General features: G+C 45.9%; 2 protein-coding genes across 7 annotated transcripts in view; one reads left to right on the top strand and one right to left on the bottom strand.

Annotated features, from left to right (window-relative positions):
• Positions 1 to 23,130, top strand: part of LOC147708006 (N-acetylglucosamine transporter UNC93A-like) — a 265,815-nt gene that overhangs the window by 148,295 nt on the left and 94,390 nt on the right. The window lies entirely within an intron of this gene.
• Positions 20,561 to 21,607, bottom strand: LOC147708007 (uncharacterized). The gene has a single exon (XM_086925100.1). It carries the CDS (start codon positions 21,605 to 21,607, stop codon positions 20,561 to 20,563), a length of 1,047 nt encoding a protein of 348 aa, XP_086781226.1.

The raw sequence follows: 23,130 nt of genomic DNA, 5'->3' as shown, positions 1-23,130 counted from the left end.
TCTGTGGTCTGGCATATTTAAGTTTTCTTGGTAGTCTTATGAATTTATACTAATGTTATAAAAACAGTGAGCCTGGGATGGTGTTAACTTTAGGAGGATCTTTGGATGACAAGAACTGTATAAAGGATTTGAAGGTGTTTATGTCTCGCAAATGAAAATCACACACCATCTTACATCTGCTAAAATTTGTGAATGTGGGCCTATCTAGGCACACCTAGTGAACAAATGTGATGCATACCTCATTCCGCTTATTAACTGTGCTTTATTTATACATATTAGGGCATTTATAGGTAGAAGGAGCACTATTGATTTTGAGAGATATTAGATCCTCTGTGAGTTTCCATTTGAGATTTGGGCATAATCCAAGTTAGTCACCTGCGGGGGCTAAGCACAGGGCCTGGCCTCAGGGAAGGCCCTGTGATCAATGCCTAACTGAGGGTTGGCCACCCGCAAAGTGTTGTACACATGGCCTTGCAGCAGGTCAGGCCCTGTGACAAACCCCACACCACGAATGCCCAAAGACCGTGTGCGTCAGGGTCTTGGTTGCAGACATAACGTAATAAAATCTTACTTTACAATAGAAAAAACATTTTTTAAATTACAGAAAAATCAACGGTTAACATTGAGTTATACATATGTAAGTTGGTAAGATTTTAACAAAGCTGTATTTTAGAGGTCCTGCCTTGCAATGCTGCAAGTTTAGTTCCTAAATTTTTTGGTTTATATATATTGTCAGGTTAATGGAAACATTGTGCCCCTACAATATTGGGCACTATTTCCTGACATTGTAAGTGCCAGTAAGTGCCAAAAACTGGGGGTGACCCTGAAAGCAGATTCTGCTTTCCTACAGGGAGTTTCCAATTTTGTGGACAAGATATTTCTTATTGAAGATAGTTGCAGAGATGAATCTGTGGTCTGGCATATTTAAGTTTTCTTGGTAGTCTTATGAATTTATACTAATGTTATAAAAACAGTGAGCCTGGGATGGTGTTAACTTTAGGAGGATCTTTGGATGACAAGAACTGTATAAAGGATTTGAAGGTGTTTATGTGTCACAAATGAAAATCACACACCATCTTACATCTGCTAAAATTTGTGAATGTGGGCCTATCTAGGCACACCTAGTGAACAAATGTGATGCATACCTCATTCCGCTTATTAACTGTGCTTTATTTATACATATTAGGGGATTTATAGGTAGAAGGAGCACTATTGATTTTGAGAGATATTAGATCCTCTGTGAGTTTCCATTTGAGATTTGGGCATAATCCAAGTTAGTCACCTGCGGGGGCTAAGCGCAGGGCCTGGCCTCAGGGAAGGCCCTGTGATCAATGCCTAACTGAGGGTTGGACACCCGCAAAGTGTTGTACACATGGCCTTGCAGCAGGTCAGGCCCTGTGACAAACCCCACACCACGAATGCCCAAAGACCGTGTGCGTCAGGGTCTTGGTTGCAGACATAACGTAATAAAATCTTACTTTACAATAGAAAAAACATTTTTTAAATTACAGAAAAATCAACGGTTAACATTAAGTTATACATATGTAAGTTGGTAAGATTTTAACAAAGCTGTATTTTAGAGGTCCTGCCTTGCAATGCTGCAAGTTTAGTTCCTAAATTTTTTGGTTTATATATATTGTCAGGTTAATGGAAACATTGTGCCCCTACAATATTGGGCACTATTTCCTGACATTGTAAGTGCCAGTGAAGAAATAGAGAGTACGTGGGTTGAGAACTTGACAACTCGTGTTCCACAGCATCATGATGGCTTCACTGAATTTAGGAGTGTTTGATACCAAACCACTCCTTTCATTAAACCCACACTGATGCCAGTGTGGGATTTACTGTACGATGTACCCAGAGGGCACCTCAGTGGTGCCCCCTGAATCACTGCCATCCCTGGTGTGGTCTCTGACAGGCTGTAGGCATCCAGCCACCACCAGATATGTTTCTAGACCCCTTGGTAGAGAGCCTCTGTCTCTAGGACCAGAAACAATGCACATCCTGGGCAGATGTGTCATGCATCCATCCCCAGGATGGGCCAGTGCTCAAAGAGGTAAACCTTCAAAAGCTTGCCACCTTTGTAATGCAACCCGAGCCTCTGCTGCTTGCAGCAGCTGGCGTCCCTGGTTTACACTCCCACCTTGGGCGGGATAACCAGTGGGAAAATTAAAAAAGATAAGAGGTGTGCTCACCTCTTCAAAACCATCCCCTAAGGTGGGGGGAAGCGAGGTGAAGCACCATATTGAGTCCCTGCCATCTTGAAGATGGGGGGCCCTTTCAATCAACACTAAGCCTATGCCTCGTCGCACAGGAGGGTGGCATAATAGAGGGCGTAGTGTCCCCAGGCAAGGTGCTCAATGGGCCTACCTGCTAATCCCCTAAAACACCTCCTAAATTTAGTATTTAGGTGGCTCCTCCAGACCTGGTCCTCAGATCTGCGATGACCTAAGAAGAAAGAAGACACTGTGCAGTAGAAGCCACAAGACGACAACTGCCTTGGCCCCAGTCCTACAGGTCTGTCTCCAGCTTTGAAGACTCTGCAACCTGTCTTGCAACAACGATCTCCAAAGTACCTGGGAGGACTGTTGCCTGCAATAAAGACTCCAATCTCCAGAGGACAGCGGACCTGTTCAGAAGAAACAGACTCCAAAGGCTCCGGATCCAGGAAGATCCGTGTCCCCAGCCCACTCTGTAACTGACGCACATGGCCTGAGTCTGAGTGGCTCACATGTGCATTGAAGACTACCCGGCAATCCTGACCTTGTGTCAAGCATTGCTTGACTTCTCTTACCCTCTACGACGGCACCTGAGGTGTGAATCCAGAGACTCCTCCCGACCGCTACCGGCTCCAGTAAGAAGATTCCGACGTCCAAAAGCACCCCCGCACCTGAAGACTCTGGGCCTTGGTGAGTTGAACTGATGGTGCCCTACCATCCCTCTAGATCCAAACTTACTGCTGCTATCAGTGGTCTTCCTCATGCAACCTCCGGTGCCACACCTGCAGCCTCTTTGCCGAAATAAATTTCCTAATTTAAAAGCATTGGGCACGGGATATCGAATTTGCACCCTGCTCACCCCAGCCCTGTGCCACTTGTGGTGTATGTTTGATGTTGCTTTGTGACACCCCCTGTGCTTAACTTAACCCCAAAGCTTGGCCCCTGCAACCAATTTACTTACCTGCAAGCAGTTTGACTCCAGGCACCCCCTGTGTCCATTGGAAAGCATTGGATCGAACTATGAATTTTGACTTCTGCACCCAGCCGCCCTTGTGCCGCTGATGGTGCAGTCTTGGTACTTGCCTGACCCCCAGCTGACTTTTGGCTCTGAAGTCTGGATACTCACCTGGTTAACCACAATATTGTTTTCCCCATAGGATAACATTGGATAGTGTGAAAAAGTTTCGATTTTTGAAAGTGAAAAATATTTTTAATTGAAAACGTACTAACCTTAATATGGAGACATGGGTCTTAAAATAAAATACAGACAAAGTATCCTTTTATCAAGTTGGCCTTGATATCCTTCTTGAGTCGAGTGCCCATTATTGATCATGTGTGTGCAATAAATGTCTTACACTCCTCTGTATTAGGCCTAAGGCTGCTCACCCACACTGCCACTAATAGAGCACTTAGGGTTTTGCATTGAGCCCTGTGCACTTTTGGGGAATCCCTGGACTCTGTGCACGGGAGTAACACCTAGTGGCATTATCATATACAGACCCAGCTTCCTACAATCGTTTAAACAATAATCTGTGGAAATTGGGTTTCAGATGTGTTTTTTATCAAATGCACACCACCAATCAAAGAGTTCTGATTTGTTTTCTTCCTATGGATTTTTTTTTCATCACACAGAATTACAAAAAAAGTGCTTTCCTAACTACTAAAATATATTTTGAAATGTTTGCACAGTTCTGTTACAAGTTATTTAATGCTCTGTGTAAGAAATAAAACAGACATCCTCTAGCCTTTCATTTCACACAAGATTGTCAGACAGTTCACTTTATAAAATCCTCTAACTTTGCTGCTTGTGTTATCCTGTTGGTTGTGTTTAATTTTCTTTCTCTGCATGCAAATTGTGTACATAAGCTGACATTTGACCTCTGTCTCTGAACATGGAGTAAATGTGACAATATGTTAAGGGATCTGTATTGCTCATTCACTTTCTGAGAGAACAGAACACCTGTTCTTTATCAGCTCAGCAGAAAGGGCCAGCAGGCACGATAAATAGCTCACCCTGGTCAAATTTGATGTTTCAAGGCCTGCCTTTCCCATTAACACCTCTAAGTTAAAATTCATAAATATGAACCCTTCAGGACATTTGAAATGCAACTTCTCCATCAAGGGTAAACCCCTTGAAAGAGGTAGATTGGTTCAAATATCTGAGCATTAGACTAAACTGCACATTGGTATGGTCCCATCAAAGACAGAGAGCAGTGTGCATTTTAAGTCAGAGCATGGATGTCTTCATCCGATGCAAGGGAAAATTGGTTACAATATAATAATGGTCATTCAAGTTTAAAGAAATAAAGCAGTTACAAAAGTTCTTTATTGAGTGAGTCTATGAGGTTCTTATAATCTCCCCGAAACACCAAAAAACTGTAAATTGTATCCTATTAAATTTCGTCTAAGTGTGCCATGAAATCCATAAAGCTTTAAACTGGCCCTGGATAGTATATCAGTTAATACTTTATTATACCCGGTTATCTTTTGGTCTAGCTGCACATGAATCGCTGTGCTAAGGTGTATTTGAGATCACTGTTTGAAGTTATGACTATGGGTAACTTTAAGAAGTGCTGTTGGCTAGGTCATAAGGAGAGCACACTAAAATCTATTAGGCACAGCAATTTATGGCCTAAAACAAAATTGATTACTTAACAACTAAGCTCACTAAGGGAAGAACTAAGGGAAGATATTTGCAAGAAAAACACATGGAAGATCTGCCTGGTGGTAGGTAAGGCTATTTATTAATTGGCTATCAATACATTGGATATATCAATCCCTGTAAAAGTCTGACTCTAATTTCCTTATCACAGGTGAATTGTGACCTCTCTAGTTACCTGTAATAAAGAAATAACATAGCTGCTCAACTATGAAAAGTTACTACAGTCGAGTTGTGATGTCAGCATGCCTGCTGCCAACGCCAGTTGCCAGGGTGACAGGCAGTTCAAGGAGCAAAATTACTACTGTAGTTTAAACAAGGAAAAGAGGATTTGCTTCTCCTTCATCTGATATCTTTTTCTGTAAATAAAAAGTAATCAACAGAAAGGAGATATTTATGGCATTGTGTTTATTTTTCTATACTTTAGGTGGGTGGTTCTTAATCTATGCTCCAAAGACCCAGGGGGTCTGCAACTGTTTACAGAATTAAATAATACTAAAGCTAATAAATTAAAATTAATATAGTATATACAAATGAAGATGCATAATTAAAAACGTGAAACCTTTCTATATATTTGATTGGGAATAAAACCAATATATTTCAATATTTGAGCTTTTTTTGTGTATACTTGTTTTGGTATTTTTGTGTATTGTTTAGCGATTCAAATTCTATAAATTGCTTAGGCCAGAGGTTCCTGGCTTCCAATAATGACTCTCTGTGGGTCCCCAGATTCCAGTAATGATACATTGGAGGCCCCCAGAAGACAAGAGGTTAAGAATCACTGCCATAGGTCATTATAGGAAATATAGAATCTCAGCATGTTTTCACACATTCTGAGGTGTAGCATTTTTTTACCTGACTTACACTCCCTTTTGCCTCAAGGCTCTATATGGCCAGTGACTTTCAAAATCCTTATGATGTACAGCTGGGGGTTTCTAACTCCCATATATTTCACAAATAAATCTCAGTGCGTCTTAGAAGCTTACCTTGATTAGAGATAGCATACACTCTGCCGAACATGGTATGTGAAGTACTCACTTGGGATGCTTCCCATTCAAGGCTGTAATTGTAATTATAAAGGCATTTATATAGCGCTTTCCACCCCTAATAAGGTATTGAAGCACCTTTTTAGCGAGTTGCATGCTACTTTGCACCCACCATTAGTAGTTAGTACAATTTTGTTTTTGCTTTTTCCTGTGCATTATTTGTGTTAGGTTTGTGCTCTGATTTCATGCCTGTTTAATAGAATTTGAAATAAGAATAGAATGGATTTGAAAAGGGGGAGATTGGAGTAGGGATAAAATGATAGGAATGGATTTGAAAAAGGGGAAGTAGTAATTTTTGTAAGGAGGGATCGTGTGTGCTTGTTAGTTGGGTGGCATGGCAAAAAAGGAGGGTTGAAAGTTTGAGAAGGATGTGCAGGAGATTATAGTAGTCAGAAATGTTTGGGATGAGACACAGGCAGGAGGGATGGGATGAATGGAAGGGATTTTTTTGTTTAATAGCAAAATGTAAATAATTTCTACATATATATATATATATATATATATATATATATATATATATATATATATATATATATATATATATATATATATATATATATATATATATATTCAATCCAAAATCTCCTCAATCATGAAGAACACAGGACACCCAGAGCTTCTGTTAAGGTATTTATTCAGATGAAAAAAAAAAATATATATATATATATTCACTGAAAAAACCATAGGTTTCACACCAGTTATAGTTAGGAATTAGCATTTAAAAAACCTATTAAATTCACTGAAAAAACCATAGGTTTCACACCAGTTATAGTTAGCTGGAAATTTTACTGACATAAAACCATTGAAATTCCCACATTATAGTTAGTTGGACTCACTATAACTTGCGCGCCTGCAAACCTATGGTTTTTTCAGTGAATTTCATAGGTTTTTTAAATGCTAATTCCTAACTATAACAGGTGTGAAACCTATGGTTTTTTCAGTGAATTTCATAGGTTTTTTAAATGCTAATTCCTAACTATAACTGGTGTGAAACCTATGTTTTTTTCGTTGAATTTCATAGGGTTTTTTAAATGCTAATTCCTAACCATATAAGGGCCTCAAACCTATGAAATGTAATATTTTTTTAATGAATCCTATATTGTACATTAGGAAAGCGCACTTTTCCGGCGTGCCCCAGTGCGCGCACCGGTGAGTGTCCCGTTAGCGCTATTGCCGCGAACGAAAACATCATTGTGACGTATCGCGTAGCTGCGTCCGCGTGATACGCACGACGTAAGCGCACCCGGAAGCACTCGAGCGGATACGATCGCGCAACGTAAGCATTCGATGCGCATATGCATCGCGCCCCTGGGCGTGCCCCGGGGCGCGTAGCGTAAGCGCGTCGGGTCATGTGACCTAAAAATAACACTTTTTATTGGTTCAGGACAGTTTTGGTTTCCAAATGTTGAAAGCCCTGGTCATGTGGCCTTAAAATAACACTTTTCATTGGTTGTTATCAGTTTTTTTTTACAACTAATGAAAACCCCACCCATTTCCTTCATTTCTTCTTTTACTTTGGAGACAGCAAGACCTGTTTTTTTCTGTCCTACCATTTTGTGCAAAGAATGGCAGCTAGACCATCCAGCAGTAGTGAGGACTCAGATGGCTTCATTGATGAACAATCTCCTCAGCCCAAGATCAAGGAGCATTTTATTTGGAAATTTTTTTCAATACCTGAAGGATTTAAAAAGGTGAATGCTCCCAAAGTAGAATGCCTAATCTGCCAAACTGTGCTTTCCCGAGGAGACCCAAAAAGGAAGTACAGTTTTGGCAATTCGACAATGATTCGCCACGTCCAACGCAGGCACCCCCAGAACTATGCTCGGGAGAGTGTCTGAGACCTGGCACGTAATCCCCCAAGGGATGGTGCCTCTACATCTACAGGAGGAGCCACAACATCAGGGAGAGGACGTGCAGCGGAATTGGAGATGATTCCGAACATTCAACCTGTTTTTAGTGACATTACTATAAAGTGCAAGCAATGCGATGAACTGCTTTGCTATGGCGAGCAGAGCATCAAGCTCATTGCACGCAAGAGGCAAGAACACCGCTGCCTTCCCCAGCCCTAATTTTTCCCCCTTTTTTTGCTCGTGTTGAGCAGTTTTGCATTCCCTGTTTTTGTTTTTGTTCTGAAAAAAAAAAAAAAAAGAAGAAAAAAAACAGTTCTTTTTAGACCTACCTCCAAATAAAAAAAAAAAGGCTACATTTTTTGAAAACTCTGTCATTCTTTATTCCTTATGGTACGCTCTCCGGTGCGCTCCCCGGTGCGCGTACCGGGCGCTCCCCCCGCGCAAATCGAAAAAAAGAGAAAAAAAATGTTGCCCCGCGGGGCCCTTTTATAGCCCCCACATCAAACCTAGGGGGTCAAGGGGGGTCTACTCTGCCCCCTTATGGTCATTTCCCCCTTTGTTTTTGCCACCTCTTGTGTCTCGATCCTACCGAGACACAAGATGGCGGCCGCTCCGGACTGTTTAGAATGTTTACAGACACCCGAGAGCCAATCAGCTTTCCGCGCGCAAGTCGCGTAGCGCGCCCGGAGCGCGCCCCGGTGCGCGTACCGGGACGCGGCTATAGATATATTTTTTTTTTTAACCTAAATTACTCAAAATCCACTTGAGCACATATCTTGAGACATAGCAAAGGCACATCGGGCTACCAGTCCCTACAATTTTGCCAAGTTTGGTGGAAATCCATTCAGCCGTTCGGGCTAAAAGTGAGGTCGACCGCTCTATGGAAATTAACATGGGGAAAACACGTTTGGGACCCCCCTTTTATCTCGGCCCCCGCTTGACGAACCCCCCCTCAGGGATGGACCGGAGCGCCGCGAGGCAAATTTGAGGACATTTTCAGGCAGATTCCTCAACCGGCGCCAAAGTTATTCACAATAGAATGTTGAGATTTTGCATTGAAAATAATCCTAACTATAACTACCTAATATATATATATATATATATATATATATATATATATATATATGTATGTATATATATATATATATATATAAATACACACACACACAATGCTTGGTAAAGTTGTTTGGTTAAACCCATATGCACATTTACGTGGCAATATTGACGTTGTCTGCTGTCCACATTTGTCTTGTGGTAAATGTTTTATAGGTTTCAAATGTCTGTGCTAACTCATATTTTCATAAATACACATCCCACTTATTGTGGTTATTAGTAGCAGGCATAACCCTCTATATATTCACCTATGTGTACGTAGAAGCAGCACGTTTGACATGGTCTGATACATACATGTATCTTGTGGTTTAATGTATAGTTATGCCGTTATATATGAAAGTATTTTCTTATAACAGGAGGCATAATATAGAAGTACAGCTCTTGACTAATCTGAAGTGGAGATGGTTGTTTGTGGATCTCATGTTTGTGGGTCGGGGTTCCTTACACAAATCTAAGGAGGTTTGAGGGGAGGGTGAAGGCCTACTCAGGTGGCTCTGGCCACTCACCAAAGTAGAAACTGGTGTGCAGAGGGGGAAGGAAATGCTCTTCAGCTCATAATCTCCTTGGATACAGACTGATCTAATTCACACTGCAGTTCCTGTTCAACCCTGCAGGTAAGGCCCAAAAGTAAAGCCTCAAAAAATGCATTTCACTCACTTAAATACTTTGTTTTACCAGCTAAAAATGAGGGTTGCATACAATTCTTAACACATTTTAAACTACAAAACAGATTGAGCCGTCTTTAAGACACTCAGGTTAGGCTTAAGGGTGCATTTTCTTTTCAATCGCAACGAGACACTGAGAGAAAAGGAATTCCAGTTTCATTCGCCAAACTATAATAACAAACACAAATGGGGAGCTAGGATGTGTTGCCAGAAGGGACAGTCATGAGGGAAATCCAAAGTTGTGTCCCTTTTCGCAACTCTATCCCAGCTGCCCATTTGCGTATCTTTTTTTTGCCTTTTTGGATTCTAATGGGGATGGGGGCTGGCATCTAACAGCCATAGTACAGTTTTAGGGAAAAACAAGGGAAGAAATGTTGTTACACTTGGGGAAAAATCTGTTTTAGAGTTAAAGCTGTACAGCAGAATGTGTCTGCTCATACCACCTGGCCTTGTATTCTAGGCTGTTGAAACTTCACAGAAGCTGGGACTACAAAATGGAGGTCGTTTTTTCAATTGCAAATTTGGTGAAATTAAAATTGACCCTCAATTCATGCTCTTTTGCACAAATAGCATATTCAAGGGCTACAGTATTTGAACTTACAAGGTAGCCATGACAGTATGCTACAGGAATGATACACCAACGAATTACTGTTAAGTGCCATCCTAGATCTGGTCTACATGACTAATTGTGCAGAAATCACTGAAATTTGAATATATTTTAATTATAGCTGTTTGTGATTCTAAGTTTGATATGAGCACAGATGAATGGGGTTTTAAAGGATTATTGTTTTATTCCATATTTGTATCTATTTTACAGCTTTTTGACAGAACAATAAAATAAATGATTTACTGACTGAAAGAGAGGATATCATTAAAGAACATTGCATTTTGTCTGTCCAATGGCCATCCCTTGAGATTACGCAGCTGTTTCTCTTCCTGTTACCCTATTTTGATAGGATTATCTTCTATTGGAATTCCTAGTTACGGTCCCCACGAACGCCCACTGGTCATATTATCATCAAGGCTTGGTTGGAATTGAATCTACTCTTTCTACTCTGGGAGGAAACTAGTGGGGCTGGATTATTCGCAGGTTTCGTTACTTACCCTTATGAAAACTGGTTACCCCTTAGAAAGCTAGCTTGATGCTTCTGAACCAGTTTCTTACTCAATATTTTTCGAAATTAAGGCCCACATGCATCATCCCGGGATTTTGCGAGTTCTAAAGTGCGAAAAATAGCGATTCGCATTTTAGAATTCGCAAAACGGGATGCATGAATATTTTCGCAAATTATTTGCGATTCAGTAGAAATCGCAATTTCTACCAAATCGCAAATATTATGCGATTTTCAAAGTGCAAATTCGCAATTCACATTGATCCTATGGGCCAAAAGGCCCATAGGGATCAATGGGAATTGCGAATTCGCACTTTGAAAATTGCAAATCCTGATTGCATTTCAAGGGTGGTGAGGGGGGTTCAAATGAACCCCCCCTGCACCCATGAAATGTTGTTTTCGCATCATGTTGCACACACACAAGTCCTAAGGACATGTGTGTCCGTAACATGAATGTTTAAAAAATGCATTTGCTGCGTTTTTAACACTTTTTGCAAATTTACCGAGTGGTTCAACCACTCGGTAAATTTGACACCCTAATTGCGAATTCGCAATTTTAAAACTAATCATGCATCCCATTTTTAGAAATCGCAAAAATGTTGAGATTTCTGAAAATGTATGATGCATTCCAAAAATGGATTTTGGATTCGCAAACGGCCGATTTTAAGGAATCGCACCGTTTGCGACTCCAAAAACCCTTGATGCATGTGGGCCATAAGCTCTACTTCTGGTTTTTCCCAGTCAGCCCGCTTTGCTAGGGGGGATTAGAAAATAGCAACAAGTAGGACTATCAGCTTTCAACATATTGTGTGGGTTTCCTGATGTCAGAAAATGTGCCCCCAGTGTGAGCTGCAATCACTGAGAATATTAACGGAAACCTGAATTCAAACCAATTCTAACAATACTAGGGTAAAGGCGAAAGAGCTGAAATACTTCAAAATGTGTATTTTTCGTAAGAACAGCGAGTGGAAACAACATGCTTCAAACAAGCACTGGCAAAGCCAATAGGTCTCCCCTTTTGGCTGCCAGTGAGGACCTACAGGTATTGCTGATGCTGCCAATCAGCCCCGGATTTGGATGGCGGGCAGTGAGCACAGAGCGATGGGCCAGTGCATGAGAGTTGACTGTGGGCCTTTTTTTGTTTTGTGCAGTGTGGTGGCTGATTTTTGTGCAGTTTTGCCTTCACCAAAGATCCGTCAGACCAAAAGGTGGGTCTTTGTCACCTCTTCTCCCTGCTGGGCCAGTTCATTAGTGGCCAAGCCAGGCGGTATGGCCAGACAGTGTCCTTACTTCTTCCTCTGCGGACCATGCCTAGACATTAACCCACACAAGGAAGAGTGGTCCAGCGTTATTCGACCTTTGTTTTAGCCGTGCTCTATTTTTAAGGTACACAAACAACGATTTAAGGTGTAACACTTTCCATGAAGGGGGAACGGTCCTGCCAGTGGCAGTAGTAAGCAGTAACAGTGAAAACAGAAACTGAAACAGGTCTCGACAAGGCCATATTTACACGTCGTTACAATCACATTTTCAAAACACTGATCTCTTGTGCAACATGTGAAGCCCTAAGTAGCTGAGGTCACTGATGCAGGCCCTATTGCACTTCACATGTTTTATTTGTCAATTTCCATATTTCCTTTTTTCAAGTACACCACTGGCATTTCTATTTGCAAGAAACCAGGTCCAGTGGAGTTATGTGATTCTGTGGCTGCAGCTTTTTCCGCATAATTATTGATTAGTCACACTTTTTACATAGTTTATAATTTCCTGAAAAATCTGCAGATGATTTTAACCAAAGGCTCAAATGGATCAAAAGTTACTAAAATGAGATAACACTTCTTCCAGCACAGTGGCAGGTCATCTGTCATGCAGAGCCAGATCATATTTCAGTTGCTAATAGCTGTATTTAGGTGTTGACCTTTGACCATACAGTGTTTACTTGGAAAAAAATGCAAAATGGTAAAGTATTACTGCTTCAAATGTGGTGCATCCTACAATTAGCTCTATGACACTGACCAACAAATGTTTTACGAAAGAATGCGATTCGTGAATGGAGGCTACTTTTTAAGGCATGCCTGGGCCTATTTGTGATACCAGTTAGACTCTGTTTAGGGGCGCCTTAGGTCTCTGGGCACTGGTGCCCCTGCACCTGCAGCATCAATGGTGGATTTAATGCTGTAGGGCCCAAGGCCCTCATGCACGCAAAATAAGGATGAAGACACGGTACTTGGATAGTAGAACTGGCCCCAGGGCACGAGAGCCTGGCCCCTTTTATTGGCAGGGTCACATCTCCAGTGGTACTTGTGGTGGATGGGTGTGGGGGGGTGTAAGCCAGCCCTCTGGGAGTGGCTGTTACATCAGAATAACTAAAGCAGTGACCAACAGGTCACTATATCCCTCCCAAACTTTATTCAAACTGGAATCAATAAAGTCCAACCTGTGGGAGAGAATAAAAGAAAATAACACTCTTTCACGTGAGTCACTTTAGCTGCCTGTAAAAACAAAGATGTAGTACAACAGCAGCTGGGACCACCAGTTCTATTTGGCACAGTTCATTGGTGCCCTGCGGGTCCTGTCGTCTTTCAACTCTGTGCATGGAAATTGACATCACTGTTTTTCTCGGCATAGCTCTCGTGGTGACGAAGCAGGTAGAGTGATGGTGGATTGGATAGATGTTACTTTCCACCAATCAGTCCTGGTTGTCGTGGCATTCCCACACAGGCATCATTGCTTCTCTCAATGAAATGGTGGAGTAGTTGCAAGACATCCCTCTCACTAGGATGCCCCTATTGCAGGTGTTCTCCTCTCACAGTATGTCCCGGAGGCCCTCTTCACCAGGCTTCCACTGGACTGGGTGGACTTCACTGTGTCGCTCCAACACCACCCGCTGGGTGTGTGGAGGAAGCACGCCGAGTCCCACGTTCAAGTCCTTAGCTCCACCTGAAGGGTAGTTGTTTACTCCTGCCATCATCCTTCATCATCCTGGGACCTGCAGAAGAGTGGTTGTAGACTTATCTCTCGTGGTGGGACCCAGGCTCACCGGCGTCCCTGAGGCCTTTGCCCCTGGGTCACCACGGTCTGGTGTGGAGTGGTCAGATCCTCTTCTTCAGGATGTCCGAGCAGTCTCACCGTCCAGTCTCCCATGCGACCCCAAAGGTGGATGTCACGAATGGTCCAGCCTGCTTGCATATGCAATCACCAGGTGTTCCGAAGACTCACGGATAGGTCATTCTCCAAGTGCCACCAATGTTCTCCAGGTACTGTGCTCCATGTCAGATGCTCTTGCACTTGTCACCTTTGCCTTCCGGTATGCGCATTGTCAGATCACACACTCCTCTCTTCTTCTTGCGGTTTCTTCGCAGTGGCGTCATGCCACACAATCTCCTCTTTCTTGTTCTTTCGGTTCGTGGTGCGGTACAGTCCCATCTTCTTGCTCATCTTCACTGACCAGGCCTCTCCGTGTGACGTGCACTTCACACGGGTCTTCCTGGTCCTGTCCTACCCCTAGGACAATGCATTTCCTTCCTTCGGTGATCAGATCTGTTGATCGACCTTCCTCTTGTCAATAGTCTTTCTCGGTCTTCATTCTTTTATTCCAGGTCGTCCTTCTCTGACCTCGTCTTTGGTCATCGTCACTCTGACCTCTTCTCATGTCACTGCTACACTGACCTTTTCTCAGGTCACCATTTTGCCAACCTCTTGCAGGTCATCCTCTGCTGACCTCTAACAGGTCATTTCTCTTGAGAGCGTGCTCCAGGCACCTCAATACCGCACTAATGTGGCTTTGTTGTTGCTGTCGCCTCTTGGGCCGACTTAACAGGATGAGTCACACCGCGCGACCACCTGGGCCCTCTTCCTTGCAGGGCGCTGACTCTCATGCTCCGGTCCGTACTGTCCGTGTCTGGGGTACATCTTCCGTGCAACGTTTTTTCCTTGCTCTCTTTCCTCATCTAAATGCAGTGGCGTCCTTTCACCACTGGTCGCACATGCAAGGCACCTTCTTCCGTTGTCCAGGGACTTGCTGCTTTGGGCTTTTGTCCTGTACCACACTTGTTCTTCTGGTGGCGCTCTTTCCTGCGTCCATGTTGTTGCAGTGACCACCTATAGCCACTAGGCATCACTGCATACCTTTTCACCAATCTCAGCAGCCTTTTCTGTTGCGATTCCCTTCCTGGCTCGTTTGACACCACCTGGGGTCTCCTTCTGCTTCACTTCGAAGCCACATCAGTCGTGCCCACTGCATACTGCTTTTGCTCCACTGAGTATCTTTGCTTCACCTCTTCTCTGTTGTCCTCCTACTATATTCATCTGTTCTTCCTTGGAAGAGGACACTAGCTGCCATCCCCTTTGCACTGATTGCAGGCTACATCAGGAAATCACCCTTATGCTGCTGCCCTGTCCACAATAAGCATTATCAATCTTCCCAAGCGCTGTATTGCAGAATGGCCACTAGATGGCACTGCTGCTCCTTTCTGTGTGTCTGCAGCCTCACTTTAGGTTAACTCCGTGTCCTTTTGATTCTGCGTGTGTTTTTTAGCTCCCGTTTCTCTCTCCTTGGTATCCCGGCGTCCTCTGCTGCAGGGGAGATGTCAACCCCTCAGCTAGCTTCCAGCAGGCACTCAGGCAATACCCGAGGGGCCGGTGTCCAGTTCCAGCTGTGGGCTGCTTTTTTGAGGAGTTTGTGGCGCCGATTTGGGTAGTGTCTGTTTTTGGATGCAGCCTGAGGCCCAGTGGGTGCCTGAGTGGCCTTTCTGGAGGCAGATGGGCATCCATTACCTCCCCTTTATTAACAGGCAGAGGTGTCACTCCCTTTCTCTCGCTATGGCCGGCCCTTTAATGTATGCAGATTGAGCGGGGACAGGGAGCCTGAGCAGAAGTGGCCTCACTTGTTTTCTGGTGTTTCACCAGTGCAAACTAATCTGTTCATTTTTTTAGCCCTCCTTTTTTTTAAAAAATTACATTTCGCCAAAGCAGAGTTTTGTGAATAGCAATATGCAAATGTGGGCCGCTTTTTTTTTTTTTGCATGCTTGGGATGATTTTTAATCCAAGTCCAACTCTGGCTGCCACCACAAGCACATGCAGGCACAACGGGGGCTGCTTGTCCTCGCACCTGCGTGACCCCACGCTCAAGAATCCAATGCTGTGTCATCACTCTCCTCGTGTAAGGTTGCCGGTGCCCAGATTTGCTCGCACCCTCGGGGGCGCCCTTGATGGCGTGAGTCACTAACACCCGGGCGCAGCGAGGGACTCACCACTTTGAAGAGACGCCTTCTCTCCAGCAAAGTAAGCCCTTCTGTTCTGGTTTATTTTATTTTAACAGGCTGTGCAGGAGGAAGAGAAATGCTTAGGGGAGTGGCACTACTTCCACCTCCTGACTTCACAGTTCATGTCTCGGCGGCGCTGGCCACACACAGTCTCTTGGGAGGGAGGGGTGAGGGGGGGTGAGCAGACACCAAACCAAATTGAGAGTGTGCAAAAGGCCGCTTTTATTGAAACAGGTGCATATTTACAACAATACAAACCTGGCAACCGCCTAACAAAACTAGTCCTCACTAAATAAGATGTTACCTTACAACCCCAAACGTCAGGCCCGCCCCTAACACGTCACAAACCCCGCCCCCACCCAGCACAACATAATTACAATTCAAACAATACCAAAACCTGATAATCATTTACATATCATCCCAACCCACCGCCAAACATCACATTGCAAAATTTACCCACCAACAACGTACATTGCCCAAAACCTTGTAACCACCCCACGAAACAACTATTTAAACTTTTCAGCCATAGCCCAACTTTATCAAAACCCAACAACCTTCATGTCCCAGCTGACCAAGAACGCCCAAATTCCGCACGGCACCTGTTCCAAGCGACAATGAACAACATTCTGAGTTACCCGATATCCACCTGTTCCGACAAAAGAACCCAAAATTATGAATATAAATAAATAAATAACGCAAATAGATAAATAAATAAAAACCTGAAAGAATTAGAGAGCTACCCGATAAAAAAGGGGGGGGGAGGGAGGGAAAATTTTCAATTAAACTATGAGCTCCCGGCCACCAGGTCATTCAACCTAAAATGGTGGCCGGGAGGCGGAGCCAAGGGGGTATATAGCTGGGCTCCCTCAGTAGGAACCGAGGGAGCCCAAAACCAGCCCAAAACCAGCCCAAGGCTGGCGCTCTGGCACAAACCCCCCCCCACTGGCCCCTCCCAATCAGCCCGGGGGTGGGGACCTCCCTGCGGTCGGCTGCCCCCCCCCAAGCCCCCCTTGGGAGGGAGGGGTGAGGGGGGGTGAGCAGACACCAAACCAAATTGAGAGTGTGCAAAAGGCCGCTTTTATTGAAACAGGTGCATATTTACAACAATACAAACCTGGCAACCGCCTAACAAAACTAGTCCTCACTAAATAAGATGTTACCTTACAACCCCAAACGTCAGGCCCGCCCCTAACACGTCACAAACCCCGCCCCCACCCAGCACAACATAATTACAATTCAAACAATACCAAAACCTGATAATCATTTACATATCATCCCAACCCACCGCCAAACATCACATTGCAAAATTTACCCACCAACAACGTACATTGCCCAAAACCTTGTAACCACCCCACGAAACAACTATTTAAACTTTTCAGCCATAGCCCAACTTTATCAAAACCCAACAACCTTCATGTCCCAGCTGACCAAGAACGCCCAAATTCCGCCACCCAGAAAAGAGGGGGAAAGTAATTACCCTCCTCTCTTTCTGCCCCCCAAGACCAACCAATCAACGAACCAGAACCTCAACCTAAGAAATTTTGAATCTGCAAACACCTGGAGAGCACCTCTCGCAATTCCAATAGATATAAATCCATGCCTATACGAGATAAGTGAACACCATCGCCGCGAAAGAATTCCACGTTGTCATACCGGATGTCCTTATGGGACACCCGCCCAAAACCCAAATCTCTACAAAAACGGGAAACCTCCAGATTCAACTTCCGTCGCGCCTTATCAACCGCCCTAGGCTTGATCGCACCCCTCCAGGTTCTTCTAGGGACCAACTCTGTCCACAAAACATGGCAACCCGCCCATTGCTGACGAATAAGAGAAAGATCCCTCTTCATTGCTCGCAATAAAACCACTCCCTTCACTCCACAAAGGTCATTCTCCCCAAGGTGCAAGAGCAACACGTCAGGACAAACACCTCCCACCAACCAAGAATTCAAGGCTGGGATAAGCTCCCTCCAAATCATACCTCCCTTCCCCTTCCACACAACATTAAAAAGGCGAGAATTAAAACCAAGAGTGGAACCAAAGTAGCTTCTTATAGCTTGATCTTCCGCGCGCCTAATGAAGGAATGTCCCACTATCCAGATCGTCATGACAGTGGAACGGGGGCCGGCCACTGAACCTGAAAAAGAAAAGCAGCATCAAATTCAAGAAAAATTATCAACCGCAGGCGCCACAACAGGGTCAGTCCGCACATAGCGCCTAAAACAGTTGGAGGACCAACGCCCTAAAGACATAATGTCCTGCTGCGACCAACCCCTGTTATGAGCTTCTGTTGCTGCTCCAATCCTGAAGGAATGCGTACCATACTGTGTCTCATCCAACCCCAAGAATCGCAGCGCTTTACGCAAAACCATGCGCAGTTGGTACTCAGTCACCCTGGAACCATCCCTATGTCGGAAAACAAGGCCCTCTAAGGCAGCCCCCGAACAGTCCCTCAAACGCCTGGCCCACCTAAAAGGACACGTCTCAGAAGGGGAAGAAGCTTCCAGCCAAATGCCCCTCCCTTTGCTGTGTTGATCAGTTTTTGCCCGAGCCAACCAGACGTGCAACCCTGACTCCAAAAATCGAACATTCTCCCACCCCACCCCAAGAGCAACTTTCGACCCCAGCAACTCAGAAACTCTGAAAGCCCCAAAAAACATCCAAACCATAAGCGTAGAAAACAGACAAACCTCAAACTCATTCAAACAAACTGAGGACAAAACCTGCAAAACTCGGGCTAACGTCTGCCAAGACAAAGGTCGGCGAACCATATGTTCCCTACCCCTCTCCCTAGACCAGCCTTCCAGCATGCGCTTACCCACCTCCCCAGCCGAAGGAGAATAGCCCCACAGTAATTTGCCCATGAACGCAATACCAGCCAATTTTCCAGCAATCGTCACACGTGTCAGGCCCCTGTCAATCAAGCGAAGAATGAACTGTACCACATCTTCAGATCGCCTCCAGCCCGGAGCACGCCAGTCGGCCCCAGAATCCAAAAACTCCTTCCATGCCAATTCATACGCTGTCCTAGTGGAAAGTGCGAGCGAACCTACCACCAACTGCAAAACCCTGTCTCGCCTACAGTCCACAGATGTTCTGGCATGCGGGTCGGCGTCCTGTCCGCATCCGAGGCTAGCCCATGGAATCTCTCCCACTGTGAACGAGACAAAGCATCCGCAATGTCATTGTCCACTCCAGGAATGTGTAAGGCCTTAAAACTGATGTCATACGTCAAGCACCCCAACACAAAGACTCGCAAAAGCTTCAAGATGTGAGCATCCCTGGCCGACTGCCGATTGATAACGTCCACTACAGCCTTGTTATCAATGCGAAACAGCACTTTTTTGTGAGCCAGCTCCTGACCCCACAGGGTCAACGCCACCACCACCGGGAAAAGCTCAAGGAAGGCAATACTCCTGCCTCCGTTCTTCCACGCAGCAGGCCACTGTTCAGCACACCATCTGCCCTGCCAGTAAAGACCGAAACCATCACTGCCTGCAGCATCTGAAAAAACCTGGACGTCCCAAATCCAATTCTCTTCTCTGTACAAAGGAATGCCATTGAAAGAGTGTAAAAAGGCTACCCACATCCGCAGATCTTCCTTAACACCCGCAGACAAGCGGACATGATGGTGAGGTAAAAACTGACCCGACAGAGCTCTACCCAAACGCCTGCAAAAAGTTCGACCCGCCCTGACCACCCTACAAGCAAAATTAAGATGGCCTAGCAGTACCTGAATTTCCCTCACTGTCACCTTTGCCTTGTTCAACATCACATGTAAGAGGTCCAACATTTTTGCTTTTTTATCCACCGGTAAGCGTGCCTCCATCATGTTAGAGTCAATTTCAATCCCCAAAAAGGACATGGTCGCGCAGGGGCCCATTGTCTTTTCGGGTGCTAAGGGCACACCTAAAAATTCCATCAGAGTCTGAAATGTACGCAAGGCATTCCGGCATGCAGAGGAGGTGGGAGCGCCTACAAAAAAGAAATCATCTAGGTAATGGGTCACAAGCTGGTGTCCTGACGTGTCCGTGAAAAACCATTGGAGAAATGTGCTAAAGGTCTCAAATAGCGCACAGGACATGGAACAACCCATTGGAAGAGCCTTATCAACATACCACTTGCCTTGAAAGTGAATCCCCAAGAGATCCCAATCCTCAGGATGTACAGGCAATAAACGAAATGCAGATTTGATGTCACACTTTGCCATTGCCGCACCAGTGCCGGCAGATACAACCAAGGCCATGGCCACATCCACTGAAGAATAAGACACAGAAGCGGCCTCACCATCAATGAAATCGTTAACTGATGAGCCCTCCGGCCATGACAAATGTTGTATCAAACGAAACTGCCCAGGCTCTTTTTTAGGAACCACACCAATTGGGGAGACAATAAGATTTTCCAAGGGCCAGTCATCAAAAGGACCCGCCATCCGTCCCTCATGCAATTCCTTATCCAATTTGGCTTGTACCACCTCCGGATGTTCACTTGCTGACAAAAGATTCTTTGACCACCTCCGCAACCGCGGCCCGGTGTAACCCAGACGAAAACCCTCTTGAAAACCACTCAACAACAACTTAGCAGCCTCAACATTCCCATAACCTTTCAGAGCCACAGCCAAGTGAAAAGGATTAACTGGCGTATGAGCCCTTGGGCCCAGACCCAGAAGTGTTTTTCCCCCCCCTGTGAGGTTGAGGCTGCTGCGCAGGAGCAGGGGCATTGGCTGACTGATGTGACCACTGCCTGCCCCTTGTACCCCGAGGCCCCCAACACTTGGACAGTGGGTGCGTTCTACCACATTGGGAGCATTCGTGTCGAAATTTGCAGTACTCTCTCGGGCAATATCCTCTGTTAAAATCCCAACAGGTCCCATCGGCAGGTTGAACTGACCCAGCTGCACCCACCCCTCCCCGAGTGGGCTTACCCTGAAAGGGCCGTGAAGGTAATGGATAACCACTAGCTGTGAAAACAGTATTACCACCCGCTGATGCCCCCATAGTGTGTTGCCACAGGTCATTATCTAACTCCCCCCATTTTGCCTCAGGATCCCAAGCCATCCGAGCCCGGAATTCCTCATCGTACTGAGACCAGGCATAACCACTGCCAGTAATCTGTGCCTTTCTAATCACGTCCATATACTTAAACAGGGCCACACAGCGCTCCGGGAATTTCTCACAGTACACGCTAGCATATATAAGAAATGCCGCAGTCCAATTTTCGATATTCAGAGGAACCTTAGGGCGCTTGGCCAACTCGTACTCCTCCTCCTTCGACCCCTCCTTAGACCTAACTTCCCTATGTAAGAGCTTCAATAATTCCACGTATTCCCCTTTCCAAATCCTCTCCTTAGTGGACAGCATTAAATGAGCGCCCAACGGTTTTGTGACGCCCATGTAAGGCAATTTCTTTATTTTAAGCTCCTTGCTGTGTAGTGGATCCTTACCTACCTCCACGGGCTCTGTAACAGTCCCGGAATCCACCTTAGAGCCCTCACCCCCGTCACCCGTGCCCACCCCCTGATCCTTAACATAACGTCCTTTATGGAGCTTAAGAGCCACACCCTCTGCAGGAGGATCCCCCCCCGTTCCAACGGAAACCATCAATGGCTTGTCCCGTGTACCAGCAAGCTCACCTGGAGTCAATAAAGGCAGCTGGGCCGGCCTCGCTCTCCATGCCATCTGTTCAACACCGTCACCCGACCGAGGAACCCTCACCGCAGGGCCGCTCTCCCGGATTGATCTGGAGACTGAAGTTCTCGGACGCACCACCACCGGTGCCTGCAAAACATCATCAGAAGCGTGAAAAAGCCCCCCCCGTGCACCCTCAGCACGTATCTCGCCCTCCTCAGGGCTCTCCTCATCATAATCTAGAACCAACGACTCCTCCAACCTAGGAGGGGCCAACACCTGTGGCGGACTCCTGAAACCAACCTGGGCCTTACCAGCCCGTACAGACACCTGAGGCGGGGGAGCCGACTGGACTCGTCTGTACTCCCCCGAACGTTGACCAGTTTTATGTACATTAACCAACGATGAATCCCTGTGTTGAAGAGAAGCAACACGTGGGGCCAGCGAGGACGCGCCGGTCCTGCTTCTGCCAACCCCGCCGATATCCAAAGAACCTGACAATGGGGCCAGCGAGGACGCGCCTGGTCCGCTTCTGCCAACCCCACTAATACCTGTAGCAAGAGAAGTTGGGGCCAGCGAGGCCGCGCCCGACCTGCGTCTGCTGACCGCGTCGAGATCCTGGAAGGAAGAAGTTGGGGCCAACGAGGCCGCGCCCGACCTGCTTACGTTGACCGCGCCGGGGTCCCTCGCCGGTACGGGGTATGCCGCGCCAGGCTCCACCCTCCCTTCTCCTCGGTGCAACTGGGCCGCACTCCACCCTACCAAGTCTGCCTCTCCACGACACTCTCCGACCTGTAAAGAAAAAGGCTGAACTGATGTGCCGGGGCCCTTACTACCAGAACGGACAAAGCTACCAACACCACTAGCCATACAAAAACCCGAATCCTGAAACTGCACCTGACCAACCTCCCGAGAAACAGACTCCTTTGAGTGAACCGACAGCCCCCCACGAGGAAGGGAAGGCTCCACGTCTTCATCACCACTACTCCAATCCAACAAGTCCTGAACAATCCTAGACGCAGGCCCCAATGCCAGTCCACCCTGCCCCGACTGCTGGACATCAGAGCGGGGCTGGTCCATTCCCCCAAGCGATCTGCCCCTGACAGGCAACCCCGGAAAGCTCAAAGTGCCCCCAAAACCACTCAGCATATCAGTCCCCTGGATGGGCTGAGCTCTACCAGCATCCCGAACCCCTTCTGCCCATGAAGGAAAAACATCCAAACCCTCCCAAGACCTAGCACCCACCTGCTTGCCACCACTGCCAGGAACAGAAGAAAAAACCCCAACCCCCCCCGCAGGATCCCCAAACCCCCCACTCGACCCAGAGACAACTGCAGTACTAGACAACACACCACCACTAACCTCCTGACCATGCAACACAGACTTCTCCCCTCTCTCAACCTGCGCCCATTCCCCCTCCCCCACAGAACCACTGAGCACTGAATAAACCTCCCCACGAACAGAAACAGGGGGGGAAAACAACAGAGGACTATAAGGTACAAAAACCTCCCCCGCCCCTAACTGTCCAGGCTGAGCCTCAACACCCTTGGCCAAATGCGGACCCGAAACGCGAG

This window comes from Lissotriton vulgaris, chromosome 6, assembly GCF_964263255.1.
Source record: "Lissotriton vulgaris chromosome 6, aLisVul1.2, whole genome shotgun sequence".
NCBI classification, from domain to species: Eukaryota; Metazoa; Chordata; class Amphibia; order Caudata; family Salamandridae; genus Lissotriton; species Lissotriton vulgaris.
The sequence above is the reverse complement of the archived record's forward strand: the minus strand, read 5'-3'. Positions and strand labels throughout refer to the sequence as shown.

What these genes read in the sequence shown, in the direction of transcription:
- LOC147708007 (XM_086925100.1), bottom strand. Translation starts at nt 21,607, where the DNA reads ATGGCATGGAGAGCGAGGCCGGCCCAGCTGCCTTTATTGACTCCAGGT.